The sequence below is a fragment of the Lissotriton vulgaris genome, chromosome 1_1, assembly GCF_964263255.1.
Source record: "Lissotriton vulgaris chromosome 1_1, aLisVul1.2, whole genome shotgun sequence".
In the NCBI taxonomy this organism is placed as follows: domain Eukaryota; kingdom Metazoa; phylum Chordata; class Amphibia; order Caudata; family Salamandridae; genus Lissotriton; species Lissotriton vulgaris.
The window spans coordinates 1,152,248,771-1,152,267,715 of NC_141685.1; the positions used below are offsets into that span (position 1 = coordinate 1,152,248,771).

Consider the following 18,945-nt stretch of genomic DNA (forward strand, 5'->3'; position numbering starts at 1 on the left):
GAATGTTCCAAATACAGGGGATCACATGTTAGCTAACTTGAATGTGTACCAAGTACATGAGAGCACAAGTTGTTCAACATCACAGAATAGACCAAGGACAGGAGAAGTCAAATTATGCCAATACCACAGTATATGTATAAAGCTCATGAGAGTCTACCTTTCCCACCATCACACTGGACTTGAGCCCAGACGAGCAGCACTCACTAACATCACAATGAACCAAGCACGGGGCAATGCAAACTATCCATTCTCCTACAATGCACCAACAAAAGGGGAGAGAATACTTGTGAACAAACTGAACACAGGAGTAAACATGCACCCAAATACAGAATGTAAAAAAGCCAGCAAAGTCACAGCTTACCAGCATCACAGAATGTACCAAGCCCAAGTGCTGTATGCAGGTCAAAATCACTTAACCAAACAGGTTCTGCATGCTGGTCAACATCACTTACTAAACACAAATGCTGTGCACACTGGTAGGCATCCCTTAACAAGCACAGGTAGTGGACCCCTGGTCAACATCACTTACTAAGCCAGATGATGTACGATAGTCAATAACACAAATTGAACCGAGCACAACTGTTGTGTCCTTATCAACATTACTTGCTAATGTCAATGTCACATGTAGTAAGCTAGTCAACATCTCATAAACTAGCACAGACAACTGTATGCTGGTCAACATCCCACAATGCACCCTTCAAAGGTGCTGTAAGTTGGCTAGCGTCACAGAACGCAACTAGCAGAGACAATGCTATTCTTCCCAACTCACATGGTGTACCTAGTACAGTGAATATACCAACCCTTATGTGCACTCAAAGTAAATATGGACCCAAATTTTGCAGCAAGCATGGACTACTATGGCTCAAGCAAATGCTTCAATGGTATGTTCAGGCCCATCATGAGACATCACGATGGACACACCATGATACAGGTCATCTCAAAGTCAGGCACAAAGTGTTAATGCACAAAAGAAGTCTGGCAGCCCATAGAAAAGGAAGTGGCTTCTAAAGAAACCTGCTACCCTTAGCTCAGATGGTTTAAAATGTATTTTTGACTAACTTTGTTGAACGGAAGCAGGTGTTAAAATTTTGCACAGTGGGGCTTCAAAATCAATATAATGCAGCGGCTCATTTTGAGGAAAGCTTTAACACAGAATGGGCAAAAATTCTTCGCTTAAGATGCTGGTCTCTCAGATTACTTGATATCCCTTACAGATCTTATGCACTATTTACTTTACAGAACGCTTTCATTTTGCAATTTACCACTTGTGTTGCACTTGTTAAATTGACAGTGTGCAAAGTGGAGTTCTTTTTTTAACACATTAGTTTAGGTGGGGGGTAAATTGAAAGCACTTACCGTGCCGCACGAGCCGCTTTCTTACTCTCCAAACTCGAGGCCACATTAAACCTCTCTGCTCTTTTCTGTAGTCTCTAAAAGGAAAATCATATATTACTGGGGACCACCTCAAAAGAAAGCAATACGATTACAGACAACAAGGGCCCCACTCAAAAGGGAGCGTTGGAGATCTAATAGCATGCAGCAAACCAGTTGTGAACAAGCGCTCTCTCTGACTCGCAGTGAGTTTATGGTGACAAAAATGGTCATTAAAATGTTCTACAGGGACAGGATCAAGTGAAGAGCCAGCAGTAAGAGAGAGACCACCGTACAGACCCCTCCCCGCTAATTATCTGGGCCAATTAGGGTGATATGACAGTGCATTCCTGCTTACTGGTATCACCTGAAACCTGATGAATTTTCTGCTCGTCACTTACTGGAAGACTTCCGCACAATACCTGTTTCTTTAGGAGCATTTGTTTTCCAAAGGTGAGCTCAGTCTAGGCTTTCAGGAGGTCCTAAAGGATCGCATGCTGTTTGCCACCTGTCATCGGACCTCTCCTTGGCCTTCGACTTGGTGAACAGGTCTAAGTTATGGCTGACCCTGCTGAAGGTAGGGATAGATGAAGCATTGGTCAAGTTCATGGTGTCTCTACACCAAGAGCTCTTTGCTGCGGTGCGGGTCACCAATGAAGGAAGGTGTACGTCCCTCTTCAAGTCCATGCGGGGGGGTAGGCAGGGCTGTATACTAGCCCCCCTGCTTTTTACCATCTACATTAACGGACTGGGCGCCTATCTGGAGGAGGTCGAGGGCGACGTTCCACGTGCAGGAGCAGTTAAGATCCCCGCGCTCCTGTACGCGGACGACGCCGTGTTGATAGCGCGCACTGGCGTCTGCCTTCAACGTTTACTAAATGCCTTTGGTACATTTATGGACCAGCTAGACCTAAAAATCAATACAAATAAGTCACATACTATTGTTGTGGGCCGACAAAGTTACAAGGGGAAAACAAATACTTTTGTGTGTAAGGGTGAGGTTGTTTCCAGATTCTCCACTTTCCCCTACCTGGGCGTTCTCTTTGATCAGAGAGGATCCTGGGGACCTCAGGTGAGGGCAAAGAGGTTGGCGGTGATTAGGTCATCGGCAGCACTTATGGGTTTTGCGGGCAGGTTAGGTGCTAGACCCATGGAAGCGCTTCTGAAAATCTATAAAAGTAAACCAGTTGCCCCAGCCTCATATGGTTCACCCCTTTGGGGTTATGTAAATCTGGAACCAATTCAGAAAGCGGTGAACAGATTCATACGGACACTCCTGTCTGTTCCTCAGTCTACACAGACTTATTCCATATACATGGAGGTGGGTTTAGACTTCCTCACTGATGGGCTGAACATGGCACCCCTGATCTTTTGGCTGAAGACTTGCTTAATGAAGATCTGCCACTCAACCATAAGATCATGGCTGATGTTTTGTCTTTAGATCACTTTAAAAGGATTCCATGGTTGGCCTATCTGATGAAGGCTTTCTCAGATATGGGACGTCCAGAGCTCTTTACCTCCCCTAAAGACATCAAGATCCAGGATATCGACATCGTTAAAAAGCAATTTATGGTGAGGGCAAGAGCACGTCGTGAGGAAAAGGAACTAGCGAAACCAGCGGTGAGGAAACACTATTTAATTGTTAATTCATTTGCATTAGCACCTTACCTTGGTTTCGTCACTATCCCATTTCACAGGTTCCTTCTAATTAAGTTCAGGTTTAATTTGTTACATTTTTATTTGGGGAATTTTAAAACATGGGAAAAACCTGAACTAGCCCACCCCTGTAGTTGTGATCATTTTTCCACTCAAGACACTATGCACTTTGTTATGTTTTGCGGGTTTTATTTAGAGCCAAGAAAAAAATACCTGGTACCGGTTTTGAAGGAGGCTGGCTTCACACAAGTGAGACCAGCCCTGCTCTACTTACAATTATTAACTAACCTACGTACTACTTTTTGTACGGCTAACTTCTTGGTGGCTGCAGCTAGAATCAAAAAACATATTCATTAGATCAATGACCCCTGTAAAACTGTGTTAAATAAGATGCGAGACCCTGGTGTTTTACTAAATGAACTATCTTTTATTGATCCCACGTATGCTCTGATTTGCTTGCCATTGTACATGATCTGTAAATAATTGTATTGTATATATTTTAAAATGTATGAAATGTTTTTATCTCTTTGTATGATTTTTAACTAAATCGAATAAAGATTTTGACTGACTGGCCTCCTGTCATCGTCGTTACACGTATGCTTTGCACATTCAGCAGGCATGCCACCTTAGGCCCAGGACGCAGATAGCCCACTGGATGACTTGCTCTGTACTTTGCAAAAAACCAGTCACATGGTTCAGTCCGTTCACAGAGTGGCTGATGCCAGGCTCACAAACACCACAACTTGTCGTACCAGTGATGTTGCAGACCAGGAGCGCGGAAAAAAGAAAAACCCTCCCCTCACAGGGTTGGCATGCCTAACTGGGAAAGGTTCAGGAGCCACACCAAGGTCTAACTTGAGCTCGCCTATTCTAACACGTGAACAAGTACCCCAAGCTACAAAGAATGCAGGGCGCCATCTCGCCACCACTCCTACAATGGCGGTCCCTCCATTCCACACATTCTTTTAACATTGTTCATTTCCTCGTTTCCATAAGTGCTTTGTACCTCATTCAGCGGCAGTCCGGTCAAAATCTTCACCACTTTTTTGTCACTTTCCCTAAAGAAATGTACAATAAAACTGTTTAGGCACTCACTGAAACAGAGAATCAACATTATTGCTGGTAAACATGAGCTTGCACATAATCAATAAGCAATTGGTGTGGCTTAGGTGACGGTCAACAGTTTTTTTTGCGGTTTATTCATTCTAAAATTGCAATACAACAACACTTCCAGGTACAGTATAAACAATATACATGATTCTGTATTATCAACAGGGCAACGTCAAGGCTGCAAGAATAGTATGCCTCAGGCCGTAGGGACCAGAACTGCTCCTCTAATGGGAGGTGCTGGGTGGACTTTGAAGAGATGTTTGCATACCACACTTCACTTCATAAAGAGGAACATGCTGGGAGAGCGGCGTTAGTGCAACAAAAGCCGACTTCCATGGGACAACACTGACCTCTTCGAATAGGCGCCACAGATTGTTCTGGTATTTAAAATGGGCCTTTGCAGATGTGTCCAGGTGGACACATTAAGCGACTACAACATTTTCTGAAAGGATGGTGATAAAAGTCGGGTTTCATGGGGTTTGCAAACTGCTTCCCACGCTGGACAGTTTGTTAATGAAATGGTGCGAAGATACTTAAAGCTTCCCATAAAACGGGGGCGGTGATGTTTCCGTCCCGGGACCCAGCACTACAGAAAAAAGCTGGAGTGTTTGCAAACGCAGTAATGGTTTAACAGCTATTTGCACAGGAAGTAATTCTGCACGGGCTAGTACAGAGCACCTGAGGCGAGAACACTTGTTACTGCCGCTCGTTATGGACAAGGCCAACGGTTCAAAGGGAACCTTGGCTCATCCTGAGGCCAGCGGGGCCGTCCAGTCACCCCTCCCATGGGAAACGACTAGCAGCCCGCTAAACATGGAGGCTGCAATAGGGAGAGAGCGGTACTGCGGAGAGGCAGCTTCCACGAGAACACAATTAAATAGAGAACCTCAAGTTTACAGACTGCAGCGTACCAGAGACGGTTACTCTCTGCACTGATGTACATATGTGCCATGCCTATACTAGAGCACGGCTGTTAGCTCGCCTTTCTGAAATATTTCATAGCAGCCATCCCAAGCACACAGGGACATGTATGACACGCTATCTGAAACGACCCTGCTACAGTTACACTCATCTGGTATAGGGTCACATTCACCATCCCTCTATGCTCTCTTGCATCACATCGTACATTAGCATGTCTATGCCCATGTATTCACGCCAGCGCTGCTGCTCTCTTGTACATGCAGCCCGTAGCAGCATGCACCATGCGTATTCCGTCATCCCTCCCTTACATTACTTAGCTCCCTGTCCCCAAAAATTCCGCTAAGGTTGCCCTCTAGTACATGCAAGCAGTGTCTGCATGCACTAAACATGATCTGTCACCACATTCTTATATATTAGCACCTGTATGCCTACTGTATATCTAGCCAATACGCAAAATGTCATGCATCACGCAGTCTGTTGCCCCATATATAACTCTCAGCAAGGTCAAACCTTTGCCTAGGGTTACTGGGTAGGGCATCTCCATTGTAGCGTAGCCCGGCTTCAAAATGGAGACTTGTAGGATGCCACAGTGGCATCCTTCTAAACATGCACTTCTGAAACCTTTAGAAGGACCTTGAGAGAAGCCCCTGGCAGTCCTCAGGGTATAGGCACGTGGAAGTCCTTGGCACCTTACTGTATGTATGCTTGTGAGATGCTCTCGGTAGCTCTGAAAATGGGTGCTTGAGGAATGCCCTGGTAGCCTTCTTAATACACACTCATGGGATGCCCCTGACAACCTTCTGAATGCCCACTTCTTGGTACCTTTCATAAGGGATTTTTTCTCTCTTGCTCTCTGTCCCAGGCTAGAGGCAGGCGTCCTCATATTGTGCATGTCCCCTGGGATCTATCGGCCTGGCCAGAACTGCACATGCTGGTGTATCCCGTTAAGCACAATGACAATACGCCATCTATGCCAAAATATTTACAGAGGTTCCTTTCAGGGAGATTGGGTAACTCTTGTATTTCCTACATATCTGTGCCAATGAGTAAGTAGTAGGGTATCCTTCAAAAAGGTGCCAAGGTGCAGCTTGAAAAGGTGATGTTTATCCATCGCTCCAAGTATCTTTGCAGAAACCATAGGACAATGAGAGGCAGATGTTTTCTCGAACTACAGTAGCCCTCTCATGCAAGTATTAACAAATATATACGGAAGAGCAGACAATTACACAAAATGCAAGCTTTCTTCTCCGCTCGCACTCCCACGAACAGCTCAATGAGACCTGGTCTTATCACAGAGCTAAATGGGTGCATCCAGAACGAGACATCCGGTACCCAATCCTGCTCAAGTATGCTCTCAGGGGCACAGCAGGCAACTTCTCTGAAGCAGACATACACCTGTGTATAAAAGCAGCATTGTCTAACGAGGCTTGCAGGCAGCATCTTTGAAGCAGTCAAGCATCTGGGTGTGAGAGCAGCGTCTCAAATCCGAACATGTACCCCGGCACCAACTGTGAGCTACATCTTATGTAATGTTGATTTGTATAGCGTACTAATCACCCAAAAGGGTATCCCTGTGCACCCGGGAACAAGGGCAGCACCTCTATACCAAACATGCACCAATGCTGTATAGTATTGCAACATATACATAGTTATTACTGCCCCTAGGTGAGACGCTGAAGCACTTGCCTACAGAGGTAGAATGCTATATCATGAAGGGTGTATGGTTGGATCGGGTGTTGACTTTGTTTTGAACCTGTATGGGAAGTGTTCACATGTGTGTGAGGACCACCGAGGAGAGGCTAACATGTTACGGGAAACAGTATTTAGCAGTATGATGGATGAGGAAGTGAGAGAGACGGGTGTGCAGTTTCTAATTTTCAGTAAGCTGGCAGCTTTGAGCAGCTCTTCAGGCCCCTTTATGGTACGACTTAATGTCATAGTCCACTAAGCTGGTTACTAAAATGGGCTGTTGATTCTGAGATATTCTGCTTAAAGTTTATGATCTCGAGTAGGCAGGCGTAGGTTAGAACAAGACAGATCAGAGATCTGTCTAGATGGACAGACCAAACTACCAAGCCAATTCTTTTACTGGGCCGAAGACGGCTGTAATGCCAGAAACCGGTCCCCGGAAGCTTGTTTCCTTTCCAGTAAAAGAATTGGCTTGGTAGTTTGGTCTGCCCTGTTCCCATGATGCACTGGGCCAGGGACAGACTAATTTGCGTGTAGCCAGGTTCTGAGCTGGGATGGTGTAGTGAGCTAAAAAACGGTGATGGATCAAGCCCTGATCTGTTGACTGGGTAGGAGTGTTCTGCTTAATTCAGATACTCTGTCCATTACCACCGCCTTTTCTGAATAATAACTCAGACAAGCACTAGCATTTGTGAACAAGGACATACACATGAATATGAAGTGCAGCATCACTGAACAAGACATGCACCTAAGCAGAACAACAGGATGGAAGGAAGCAAGACCTGCAATTGTGGATGAGGGATGCATTTCTGAATCAGACATTCACCTGGGCAGTGAGGATACATACTGTAAATTCCACCATCGCACTATGAACAGGTGCAATAGGGACAAGTCTACTACCAACAAGAAACCCCTATGGGTCTGAGAAAAAACCCAACTGTTATAAATGAAGACCTAGTAACAAAGGGGTATCCGTTTCAAAGGATAAATTACCTCTGTTACGGAGTGTCTTGTCGGCTGTCTCAGTTACCAGGACAGTGAGACTGAGCCACACGCCAGGGTGAGTTGAGTCATGCTGCCAGACATCAGTGGGTACTCCAGTGAATCCACCACTTTATGATGACTTAATCGGATCACTGGATGGTTTCGTATATTTGATACTCTTACACACTTTCACACAACTTATTTCATTAATCGCAATGAGCAGCAGCACTTTTGAGTAGGTCCTGAAGAGAGCCCCTACACTTCTGCGTGAGGGTCATAAAGCTGAAACATGTCGACCGCATACGAACACATACTGCGGGTTCCCTGCAAGTGCCTTGTTTTTAATCCTGGCCCAGGGGCGCATAAAAAAGGGATATTGCGTACCTGTAGCTAGTTTTCTATCCCCTTCACTTGCTCTGCTGCCCTCACTACCATGAGGTCATCACTGTGATATTTAGCATACTGCTCCTCTACATTAAACCATCTGTGAGTGCCTCCCTCTCATTGAGGGGGTTGGCACCTGTACCGTGACTAGGTATTATGGTATGAGGAGAATCCCAATGATGAAGAATGCCATCTCTGGTGGGTTTTTTATTTGTCCTTTCAAAGGAATACCCCTTTGTAGCTAGTTCTTCATTTATAACAGTTGCAATCTCGCCGGACCCCCTTTTGTTGTGGTAGATGCAATATGGACAAACACATACCTACACAAACCTGTGACTCACATGTGTCTAATGCATCTCTGAAATAATCATGCATGAGTACAGGATGGCACCATCCCTAAAGTACATATGCACCCCACCACCATCTACGGACCAGGAGTGCAGGACCAGGAATGCATTCAAGGTAATCAGCATCTTTCAACCAGACAAACATTAAGTCAGAGACGCACCACTACTAAAACTGACATTCACCAGGGGGGGCATAGCATCCAACTTCGCACCGGTCACACACATGCAAGAGCATGCCTGACTTTGAATCGGACATTCACCAGGTAGAAAGAATGCACTGCGGAACCAAACTCCCACATGAGCAAGAGCTAGACACCGTGCAAGTTCTGCACCCGCACACTGAACAGCCAGCCACTCTATGGGCGGAACATACCTAGACAAACTCGGGGCATTAATTAAGACATGCTTCCAGCTACACATCACACCCAGGGACTTTTCCCATAACCAGTAAGTGGTATCAATCTATGCACAAATCCCTTTCCCATCCGTTTCTTCCTCGCTCCGAGGATGTGCTGCTTATATCATAGTACCTTGAAGAGCATCCACGACGATGTTTGCTCCTATGTTACTTTGCAATGTAAAAGATTTCTTTATCGTGTGCTGTAGCATACTGATATATGGTCAAGGGTCTGAAGATCTCTGCTGCCTTGATGAGGAGAGCTGGAGAGTCTCACACTACTGCTATCCTACTGGACACCCGCCTCTTCCTCTCGGGGACAGAGCAGGGTCCTAATAACCTGCACTGCTGAACACGTGCACATGACTACAGTGCCAGGCCTGTAGGGTTTTATATAAACACACGCACACACGCACACACACACACGGAGGCACAGGCGCGCACACACACACGCACGCTCAGTCCTGGGTCCAAGCCCCACCCCACTCTCAATCAAGCGTCACGGACCCTCCACCTTCCTTAATGACCTCCTTTCCTGTGGGAATCCTGATGTTTAACAGCGGTTTAATAGAGGAGGAGGGACCCGAAGCGTCATTTAACTTTTCAGCCCATTCTTCTAACAAGCCGCTGCCTGCAGTCATTCTCGCAGCTGTCACTGCAGGTGTGAGCATAAATGAGGGCCATAAAACCGTGCGGCGGGAGAGGGCATAGATGCCAAAGGAGAGCGGTGCCCTGGGAATAAATACACACGACCTGGGTTTAACAGTGGAAAGATCAGGGATCGGGTTTCAGCTGATGCTCAGCGTGATTTTAGACATACCACTTCGTAGCAGGCATCTGTTTCAAGGCAGGAGCAGAAGAAAGCGAAGTTTAAGGATATACTAGTGCCTTTCTTGTGCTGCAGTTGGGGGCGCTAAGCACTTGCGCTGTGCGGCGCCTTTAAGGCCTACCATGGTGCAGGTTAGCACAGGACCGATGCCGGACTCGGACACGTCTGGGTATTTGGATATGGGAGGGCATGTTACAAATAGGAGTCTTTGGGCAAGACCAATCTGGGTCAATGGGTCTCAACCATCGACAACTGGGAAACCTACTGTTCTCGCGCGTGGGCACACTCACCTACCAATAACTGAACCGCGTTGCAGGCTCTCACCGGAGAATGCTTGCTTATTAATTTACATTATGTACATTTGAGGCTCTTGGTGTCTGGCATGAGGCTCGGATTCCGCAATCGCTGGTGTGCCCTTCTTTCAAATAGAGGATCATTAGGAGAGGTAAATTGTAAATTGATACTTGTATAACGCACTACTCACCCGCAAGGGTCTCAAGGCGCTTGTACGAATACCGCTGTGGAACCCATCCTAGCTTTCCCTGTGAGGTGTCCACTCCTGGGCACCCCCAAGGTGGAGGCCAGGCATCCTTAGCGTTGTGGGGGCCGTTGTGGAGATTAAGCAAGCTATTGCCCAGAGTTGCAGCGTGGGACTCCGTGATTGGAATAGGCACCGAGGCAAGAATTATCAGGTCTGTGGAATTTTTGAGCCCAAGACCAGCCGAGGCGGGGAATTGAACCCTGGTCCTGGGCTAGACCTCTGCATCAGGGTCTGCCGCTCTAACCATTGAGCCACACTTCTCCCACAAAGAGCAGCGAGTACACAACACTGTCTGCCACCAGTGAGTAGAAGCACTGGAGTATCACTAGGACTGGTGTATTCACACCGAGTGCAGGCGACACACAGGTGTGTCTTCCACCAGTGAGTAGAGGTACAGCAGTGTCATTAGAACAAGTTTATTCACACCAAGAACAGTGAGCACACAGGCGTGTCTTCCACCCCTGAGCGGAGGTACAGCAGTGTCATTAGAACAAGTTTATTCACACCAAGAACAGTGAGCACACAGTCGTGTCTTCCACCAGTGAGTGAAAGCACTGGAGACTCGTTAGAACGAGTTTATTCACACCAAGAATAGTGAGCACACAGGCATGTCTTCCACCAGTGAGCGGAAGCACAGGAGACTCGTTAGAACGAGTTTATTCACACCAAGAACAGTGAGCACACAGGTGTCTTCCACCAGTGAGCGGAAGCACAGGAGACTCGTTAGAAAGAATGTATTCACACCAAGAACAGTGAGCACACAGGCGTGTCTTCCACCCCCGAGCGGAGGTACAGCAGTGTCATTAGAACAAGTTTATTCACACCAAGAACAGTGAGCACACAGTCGTGTCTTCCACCAGTGAGTGAAAGCACTGGAGACTCGTTAGAACGAGTTTATTCACACCAAGAATAGTGAGCACACAGGCATGTCTTCCACCAGTGAGCGGAAGCACAGGAGACTCGTTAGAACGAGTTTATTCACACCAAGAACAGTGAGCACACAGGTGTGTCTTCCACCAGTGAGCGGAAGCACAGGAGACTCGTTAGAAAGAATGTATTCACACCAAGAACAGTGAGCACACAGGCGTGTCTTCCACCCCCGAGCGGAGGTACAGCAGTGTCATTAGAACAAGTTTATTCACACCAAGAACAGTGAGCACACGGGCGTGTCTTCCACCAGTGAGCAGAGGTAAAGCAGTGTCATTAGAACAAGTTTATTCACACCAAGAACAGTGAGCACACAGGTGTGTCTTCCACCAGTGAGCGGATGCAGTGGAGACTCGTTAGAACGTGTATTCACACCAAGAACAGTGAGCACACAGACATGTCTTCCACCAGTGAGCGGAAGCACAGGAGACTCGTTAGAAAGAATGTATTCACACGCAGTGAGCACACAGGTGTGTCTTCCACCCCCGAGCGGAGGTACAGTAGTGTCATTAGAACAAGTTAATTCACACCAAGAACAGGGAGCACACAGGCGTGTCTCCCACCAGTGAGCGGAAGCACAGGAGACTCGTTAGAACGAGTTTATTCACACCAAGAACAGTGAGCACACAGGCGTGTCTTCCACCAGTGAGCAAAAGCAAAGGAGACTCGTTAGAACAAATGTATTCACGCCAACAGCAGTGAGAACCATAGTCGAGCACACAGTCGTGTCTTCCACCAGTAGGCGGAAGCACAGGAGAATCTTTACAAGTGTATTCACACCAACAGCAGTGAGCACACAGGCGGATGTCATCCACCAGTGAGCAGAGGTACAGCAGTATCATTAGAACAAGTTTATTCACACCAAGAACAGTGAGCACACAGGCGTGTCTTCCACCAGTGAGCGGAAGCAAAGGAGACTCGTTAGAACGAGTTTATTCACACCAAGAACAGTGAGCACACGGGTGTGTCTTCCACCAGTGAGCAAAAGCAAAGGAGACTCGTTAGAACTAGTGTATTCACACCAAGAGCAGCGAGCACACAGTTGTGTCTTCCACCAGTGAGCAGAGGTACAGCGGTGTCATTAGAACAATTCACACCAAGAACAGTGAGCACACAGGCGTGCCTTCCACCAGTGAGCGGAAGCAGTGGAGACTCGTTAGAACGAGTTTATTCACACCAAGAATAGTGAGCACACAGGCATGTCTTCCACCAGTGAGCGGAAGCACAGGAGACTCGTTAGAACGAGTTTATTCACACCAAGAACAGTGAGCACACAGGCGTGTCTTCCACCAGTGAGCGAAAGCACTGGAGACTCGTTAGAACTAGTGTATTCACACCAAGAGCAGCGAGCACACATTTGTGTCTTCCACCAGTGAGCAGAGGTACAGCAGTGTCATTAGAACAAGTTTATTCACACCAAGAACAGTGAGCACAGAGGTGTGTCTCCCACCAGTGAGCGAAAGCACTGGAGACTAGTTAGAACAAGTGTATTCACACCAAGAACAGTGAGCACACAGTCGTGTCTTTCACCAGTGAGCGGAAGCACAGGAGAATCTTTAGACCAAGTGTATTCACACCAACCACAGTGAGCACACAAGCGGGTGTCATATACCAGTGAGCAGAGGTACAGCGGTGTCATTAGAACAAGTTTATTCACACCAACAGCAGTGAGCACACAGGCATGTCTTCCACCAGGGAACAAAAATACAGCGGTGTCATTAGAACAAGTTTATTCACACCAGAAGCAGTGAGCACACAGGCATGTCTTCCACCAGGGAGCAGAGGTTAAGCAGTCGCATTACAACAGGTCTGTTCACACACATAAGTGATGTCTGAATAGTGAGAGGAGGAATAGTAGTATCATTATGAAAGGTTTATTCACAGAAACAACACTAAATAAACCGGGCCAGGAGTACCATTAGGAGAGGTTCAATCATGCAAAGAGTAAATGTAAATGTAAATTGATACTTGTATAGCGCACTACTCACCCGCAAGGGTCTCAAGGCGCTTGTACGAATACCGCTGTGGAACCCATCCTGGCTTTCCCTGTGAGGCATCCACTCCTGGGCACCCCCAAGGTGGAGGCCAGGCATCCTTAGCGTTGTGGGGGCCGTTGTGGAGATTAAGCAAGCTATTGCCCAGAGTTGCAGAGTGGGACTCCATGATTGGAATAGGCACCGAGGCGAGAATTATCAGGTCCGAGGAATTTTTGAGCCCAAGACCCGCCAAGGCGGGGAATTGAACCCTGGTCCTGGGCTAGACCTCTGCATCAGGGTCTGCCGCTCTAACCATTGAGCCACACTTCTCCAAGAGCAGGTAAAACACAGCAATATCAGTCACCGGTGAGCAGCGGTCAAGGCATAATACTAGGAAAACCTTAATCCCCAAAAAGACAATGTATTCGCGCTGCAAAACCGGCTTGCCGATCACGCAGGGAAGGTGCCCATTAATCATAATTTGAAAAGCTTACCCGCTAAGAAGGAAGCATATGCATAGCACAGTCCTCGTTCAATTGCTAGTGGAGGATGGTAACTGGACACAAATATTGCAGTTGCCAACACTGGTAAAACAGAAAAGCACGATACCTAATAAGGAATGAAGTAAAACATCCTACAAAATAGACAATCACCCCTTGACTATCTACGGGCACTGACCAGGAAATGTTTTAGTTCAGTCCGAAAATGATAAAACGTTATTCTCTAACTGGATTGATTGATAAAGCTCGCAAGAACCGTATTTTGTAGCCACTTTTGCCTACTTCTGTAAACTTGAGCTTTGGGTTCATCAGCCAGGCCAGGTGGAGGAGCGAAGCCTCCTGCTTGATCGTGGGCTAGAAGCATCAACCTGCAGTGCAAAAAAGACCTTTATGGAGTATACCAACAATTAATGATGTTATGCATTCTCCTATGGACCGCCAGAGGATCCTCAACTTCAATCAGCCTGATTTGGATCTTCGGCATCGTCTGAAATTATACTAATATTTTTAGAGTGACTGGTGAGATGATTAATAGAGTAATCAATTGAACTGTTCACAAGCACTCCCCCCACACCGGCTCTCTTTCAACAGGCAGATTTTGCACACACTAGTGTAGCTAGTAGTTGTGTAAGGAGCAGAAGTACAAATGGGCCGATGAGGAAGGTCTTCACTTGTTCAGCATCGAAACAGTATTTGTCCCAGTCAGGCTAAACTAGGGCAGGCAGGTAATTGGCCAGCAGTTTCTCCACGATGCATCCCCCTAGTCACATTAAACAGCTGTCGGTTTGCTCCACTAATGTGTACAGCGTTATAAAGCACATCTCGCTTCTTTGGGACGATTTATTTTCCTAAATGTCTGCTGTTAAACGCAGGATGAAGACATGCTTTATGTTTGGTTCTGTCAAAACACAGCTCTGCCATTTTTCATAGTGTCACTGTTTCACCATAACACAATATGAAAATCCACCAAAAATGGTAATAAAAAAAATAAAAGAACCTAAAAAGACTGGTAACCGCTGCTCTCCAGTTCCTCCAAACGTTAACTTTAGTCATCGAAGGTCGGCTTTAAATAGTGTTCTTGTTTGAGGCGCGTTTTCGACAAAGCAAACCAAAAAAATGACCTAGAACGTCACCTGTTGAAGCCACACACGCCACTTGTTCAAATGAGAACAGAAAGGTTACGCGGGAGCAGAGACTGAGCAGGATTAAAAATAAACGAGTCCCCCCTACTAAGGCGAGATGGTTACCTTTGAGGGCGTATAACCGTAAATGGTCAATTAAAATTAGCAAAATATACTTTTTAAAATGACAACTCACACTGTAAATAAAAAAAAAACTGGATTTAAGCAATTCAAAGTAAACTTCAAATAAATCCAGCTACAGAATGAAGTCTGACAACATCGCATAAATCTGCTATTTTAAAAACGCGTTACAAACATGATGAGTTTATTTATAACGGAGCGCTATTACATACAAGTCGGCATTTGTCTCTGTAAATGAGAAACTAATTCTGAAAAAATCGGAGCCTTAACAATTCTTTACCATCATCTTCCTAACAAGGATGAAGACTGCCCTCTAGTGGCCAGTATTATCCACTGCGGGTCGTGTAATGAGCAGGCGTACTAGTAGTGCACATATGCACATACACAGATCGACCTTTCTAGTAAAGGAATAACAGACCAATAAAAGCTCAATTTCAGTTAGTCGGGCCCAGAAAGGTAGATAGTCACGCGTTAATAATCACCAGGTCTAGTCTGGTAAGAAATAGTTTGTCTTAGGAGTAAGTGGGTCCCAAGGGGAGCCCAAAGATTTGTTGGATAACACGACCGACAAAAACTATTCATCACCTAGGGGCAGCCAAGACAATGTTACAGACTTTAGAGTCTGGATGATAAGCAGCAAGTCGGGTACTCTGGAAACGTAGCTCACGAGACAGAGGCTTTAAAGCGGAGAGAACTTCCCTATACAAAAAAGCTGAAACTGATTACACTTTTAAGTAGAAGGCATATTATCTAACTGTTTAGGGCGATCTCTCAGTTCTTTACCCACAGAGAAAACAGCCGCTTTTAAGTTTAATGTAGAGCGAAAGATAATGTAGCTTTCTTGATTGCTAGCTTATATACCTTATTAGCCTCCTTCCGTTATGCTTTGCACTAAAGGGTCATAGACTTTCACGGACATTCTAGTGAATCAAAATGAGCCTTCTAGTATTTAGAAAACGATTCAACTCTCCTGGTAGGAGCGCCGATTTCTTTGTGCTCCCACTCACCCGGAGTGCGTTTCACTCGGGTAGGAGTGTTGTGTGTTTTTTTATTGCACTGCTGTATGCACGGTTTTAAATACCTTTTGCTTCCTAGTAAACACATGTTCGAGGCATGTGGGCTGCTGAATTCATATCTGTGCATAGTCCGCCACCTAGTGTTGGGTCCGGATGATTGCACATTGTTGTCCTGGAAGAGTCTTCGAAGTATCACGAGATAGGTGGCTCCTCCCCTGGACTACAGTGCGCATGGGCATCGCCTCCATCCCCAGATTGTTTTTTTCCGCCATCGGGTTCGGATGTGTTTTCGGTTCTCTCTATCGGAACCGATAGTTGTTCTACTTTACTCGAGACATAAAGGTCTTTAGGCTGGGCGTCGGTATAGTTGCGTTCGGGTTTCTTACTGACTCTCAGCTCCGATCTCCTACTGCCCTTCCACGTGCTTTCGACGCGGACGGGCCTACACTACACCCTTTGCTATGGAGCGGACTCCATTCAAGAAGTGTCCGCTGTGTCACTCTAAATATTCGCACCTCGACGTGCACCCCGTGTGCAATACATGCTTGTCACCGGATCACCGTGAAGACACCTGCATGGCATGCTCGAAATTTAGGAGTAAGAAAACTTTAAAGATTCGCCGGGCTAATCGGCTCCAGGCTCAATTGTCGGCTTCGGCACCCCCACCTGATGACATCTTCCAGGAATCTGTTGAGGGAGAAGACGACGTACAAGGGTCGGACTCTGGCCCCGCGTCCGAGGAAGAGACCGGCGACGCGGGTGATGAGGCCTACGACGAAGTCTCCGACGAGGTAGGGGACGACGAACTGGCTTGTCCGACAATGGGAGTTAGCTCGGAGGATGAGCATCCCCAACAAGACTCTGGGGTTGCTCCCCGTCATACGGCCCAGGTCGAGGGATCGCCTTCGGGCCTTACCCAAGATCTAACTATGAGTCCTACGTCCCCGCCTCCGGGCCCGGTCACGGACATTTCTACGAAGAAACCGAAAGTGAAGCCAACTGGTCTCGCACCCTCGGATGCGAAACCGAAACCGAAAGTGGCGTTGGTGAAGAAGGTTCTGGAGGCGTCAACTTCCAACAAACCCAAAATGGCCGACTTGAAGAGCCACGCTAAAATGGCCGACCAGAAGAGCCGCGCCAAAATGGCCGACCCGAAGCCCTCTGGGTCGGCGCCGAAGGTGAAGGCCTCCGACGCGGCTGCATCGGCACCGAAAGGGGTCGTGGACCCGAAGACGTCTTCGAAGAAGCGTCACGCCGACGGTGCGCCTGGCCATGGGGCGTCGGCCCCGAAGAAGAGGCCTATCGAAGATCGGGCTCTCGAAGTCGACGAGTCGCTCGAGCCGGTTCAGCCCTCGGCGTCCCTTACAAGGAAGGTGGGGGAATCCTTAAAGCGGATCCAACAGTCCACTGTGGTTCCAGGCCAGGACACTGTGGTGCCTCGACCCACGCAGAAGCCTGCTAAGGAACAAACGCCCATTCGTTTTACCCTTCCACCCAAAACGGCGCCGAAGGCCTTCGCGCCGAAACAGGGCGGACACTCGCAGGAGGGATTGACGCCGAAAGCTGCCCTGGTGGTGTCGAAGCTTCGGCTCCAGCCGCTTGCGGTGGAGGAACGTCGTGAGGTGATCATCGACGCCAACACCGGAAAATTGTCGCTCCTCAAACGAAAGATTACGTCGGAGCCGGCCTTGGAACCTTTTAGGATTCCACTCAAGAACAAGAGGTACTCTGCGGACTCTTCGGCTCTGATGGAACCTCTGTCTCCACAAGCCCCGGAACACTCGCCGGCCCATTCCCCCGCGCCTTATGTGGACGAGGACGAGGACGAGTACACCTATCCTGCGTACTCGGACCCGGAAGAGGAGCATGTGCCCTGGACAGCGGGAGGCGACGCAGACGACCCGCAGTCGGGTCAGGACACTCAACTTTTCGCCGCAAAGACGTCCCCGACAGAGGACTCGGCGGCCTTCAATGCCCTAATAGAGAGAGCTGCAGCGAACCATGACGTCGAACTGCACTCGGACCCCGTGGATGCGGACTTCTTAGTCGACACCTTCTCGGTAGCCGAAAAACAAGTCAAGACACCACCGATGCTTAAAGGGGTGCTGAAACATGCCCAGGAGGTATTCAAGGAGCCCACCCGGGCGCGGGTGGTCAATCCTCGCATCGACAGAAAATATAAAGCGGCGCCCACGGATCCCACGTATATTAAGGGACACTTACCATTGGACTCCCTGGTGGTGTCCAACGCTCGGAAGAGGGCAAATTCGCAGACTACTGGTGATGCTCCTCCCCCGGACAAAGAGTCCAAGATCTTTGAGGCATCAGGCAAACGCATTGCTGCACAGGCAGCGAACATCTGGAGGATCTCTAACACTCAAGCCCTGCTTGCACGTTATGATAGGGCCCATTATGACACATTAGAGGCCATCCTGCAACACTTGCCTGACCAATACAAGGAGGCGGGGGAGATGCTCATTCAGGAGGGTAAACTCATTACAAATGCATCCATCAAATGTGCCCTAGATGTGGCAGACACTGCCTCCAGGGCTATCAATACAAGCGTGTTACTTAGACGTCATGCCTGGCTTCGAATTTCGGGGTTCAAACCCGACATACAAACCACAATACTGGGTCAAACGGTTAATCCTGACCATCTGTTCGGCCCTGAGGTGGATGCCTCCCTAGAAAAGATGAAAAAAGATACCGAAACTGCCAAGTCTATGGGGGCTTTACAAAGTCAGCAGTTTCGGGGTGGTTCCTTTCGCCGCTCCAATTCAAGAGGCACCTCGAGGGGCCAGGCATCCCAGTCCACGCAATACTACAAGGGTAACACCCAGTCCTCGTATAACAACAACAAGGGCAGGGGTGGCTACAGAGGCAATAATATCAAAGGCAGGGGACGTGGAAACAATGCCTCCAGGTCCACCGCCTCCAACAAGCAGTGACGTCTTGTCACTTCCCCCCGATCACACGACACCTGTCGGGGGGAGACTCCAGCAGTTCCTGCCGGCGTGGAGGTCCATCACCACGGA

General features: G+C 47.7%; 1 protein-coding gene across 2 annotated transcripts in view; it reads right to left on the reverse strand.

Moving 5' to 3' along the window:
- Nucleotides 1-18,945, reverse strand: part of SARNP (SAP domain containing ribonucleoprotein) — an 852,488-nt gene that overhangs the window by 453,605 nt on the left and 379,938 nt on the right. For both annotated transcript variants that reach the window (XR_015309775.1, XM_086964011.1), the window contains exons 5-6: nt 4,034-4,085; nt 1,357-1,430 (exon numbers count right to left, since the gene is read on the reverse strand). Coding sequence is in view for 1 of the 2 variants with exons in the window: in XM_086964011.1 (XP_086820137.1) it covers nt 1,357-1,430; nt 4,034-4,085 (126 nt within the window). In the remaining variant the exon portion in view is untranslated. The remainder of the gene's footprint in view (nt 1-1,356; nt 1,431-4,033; nt 4,086-18,945) is intronic.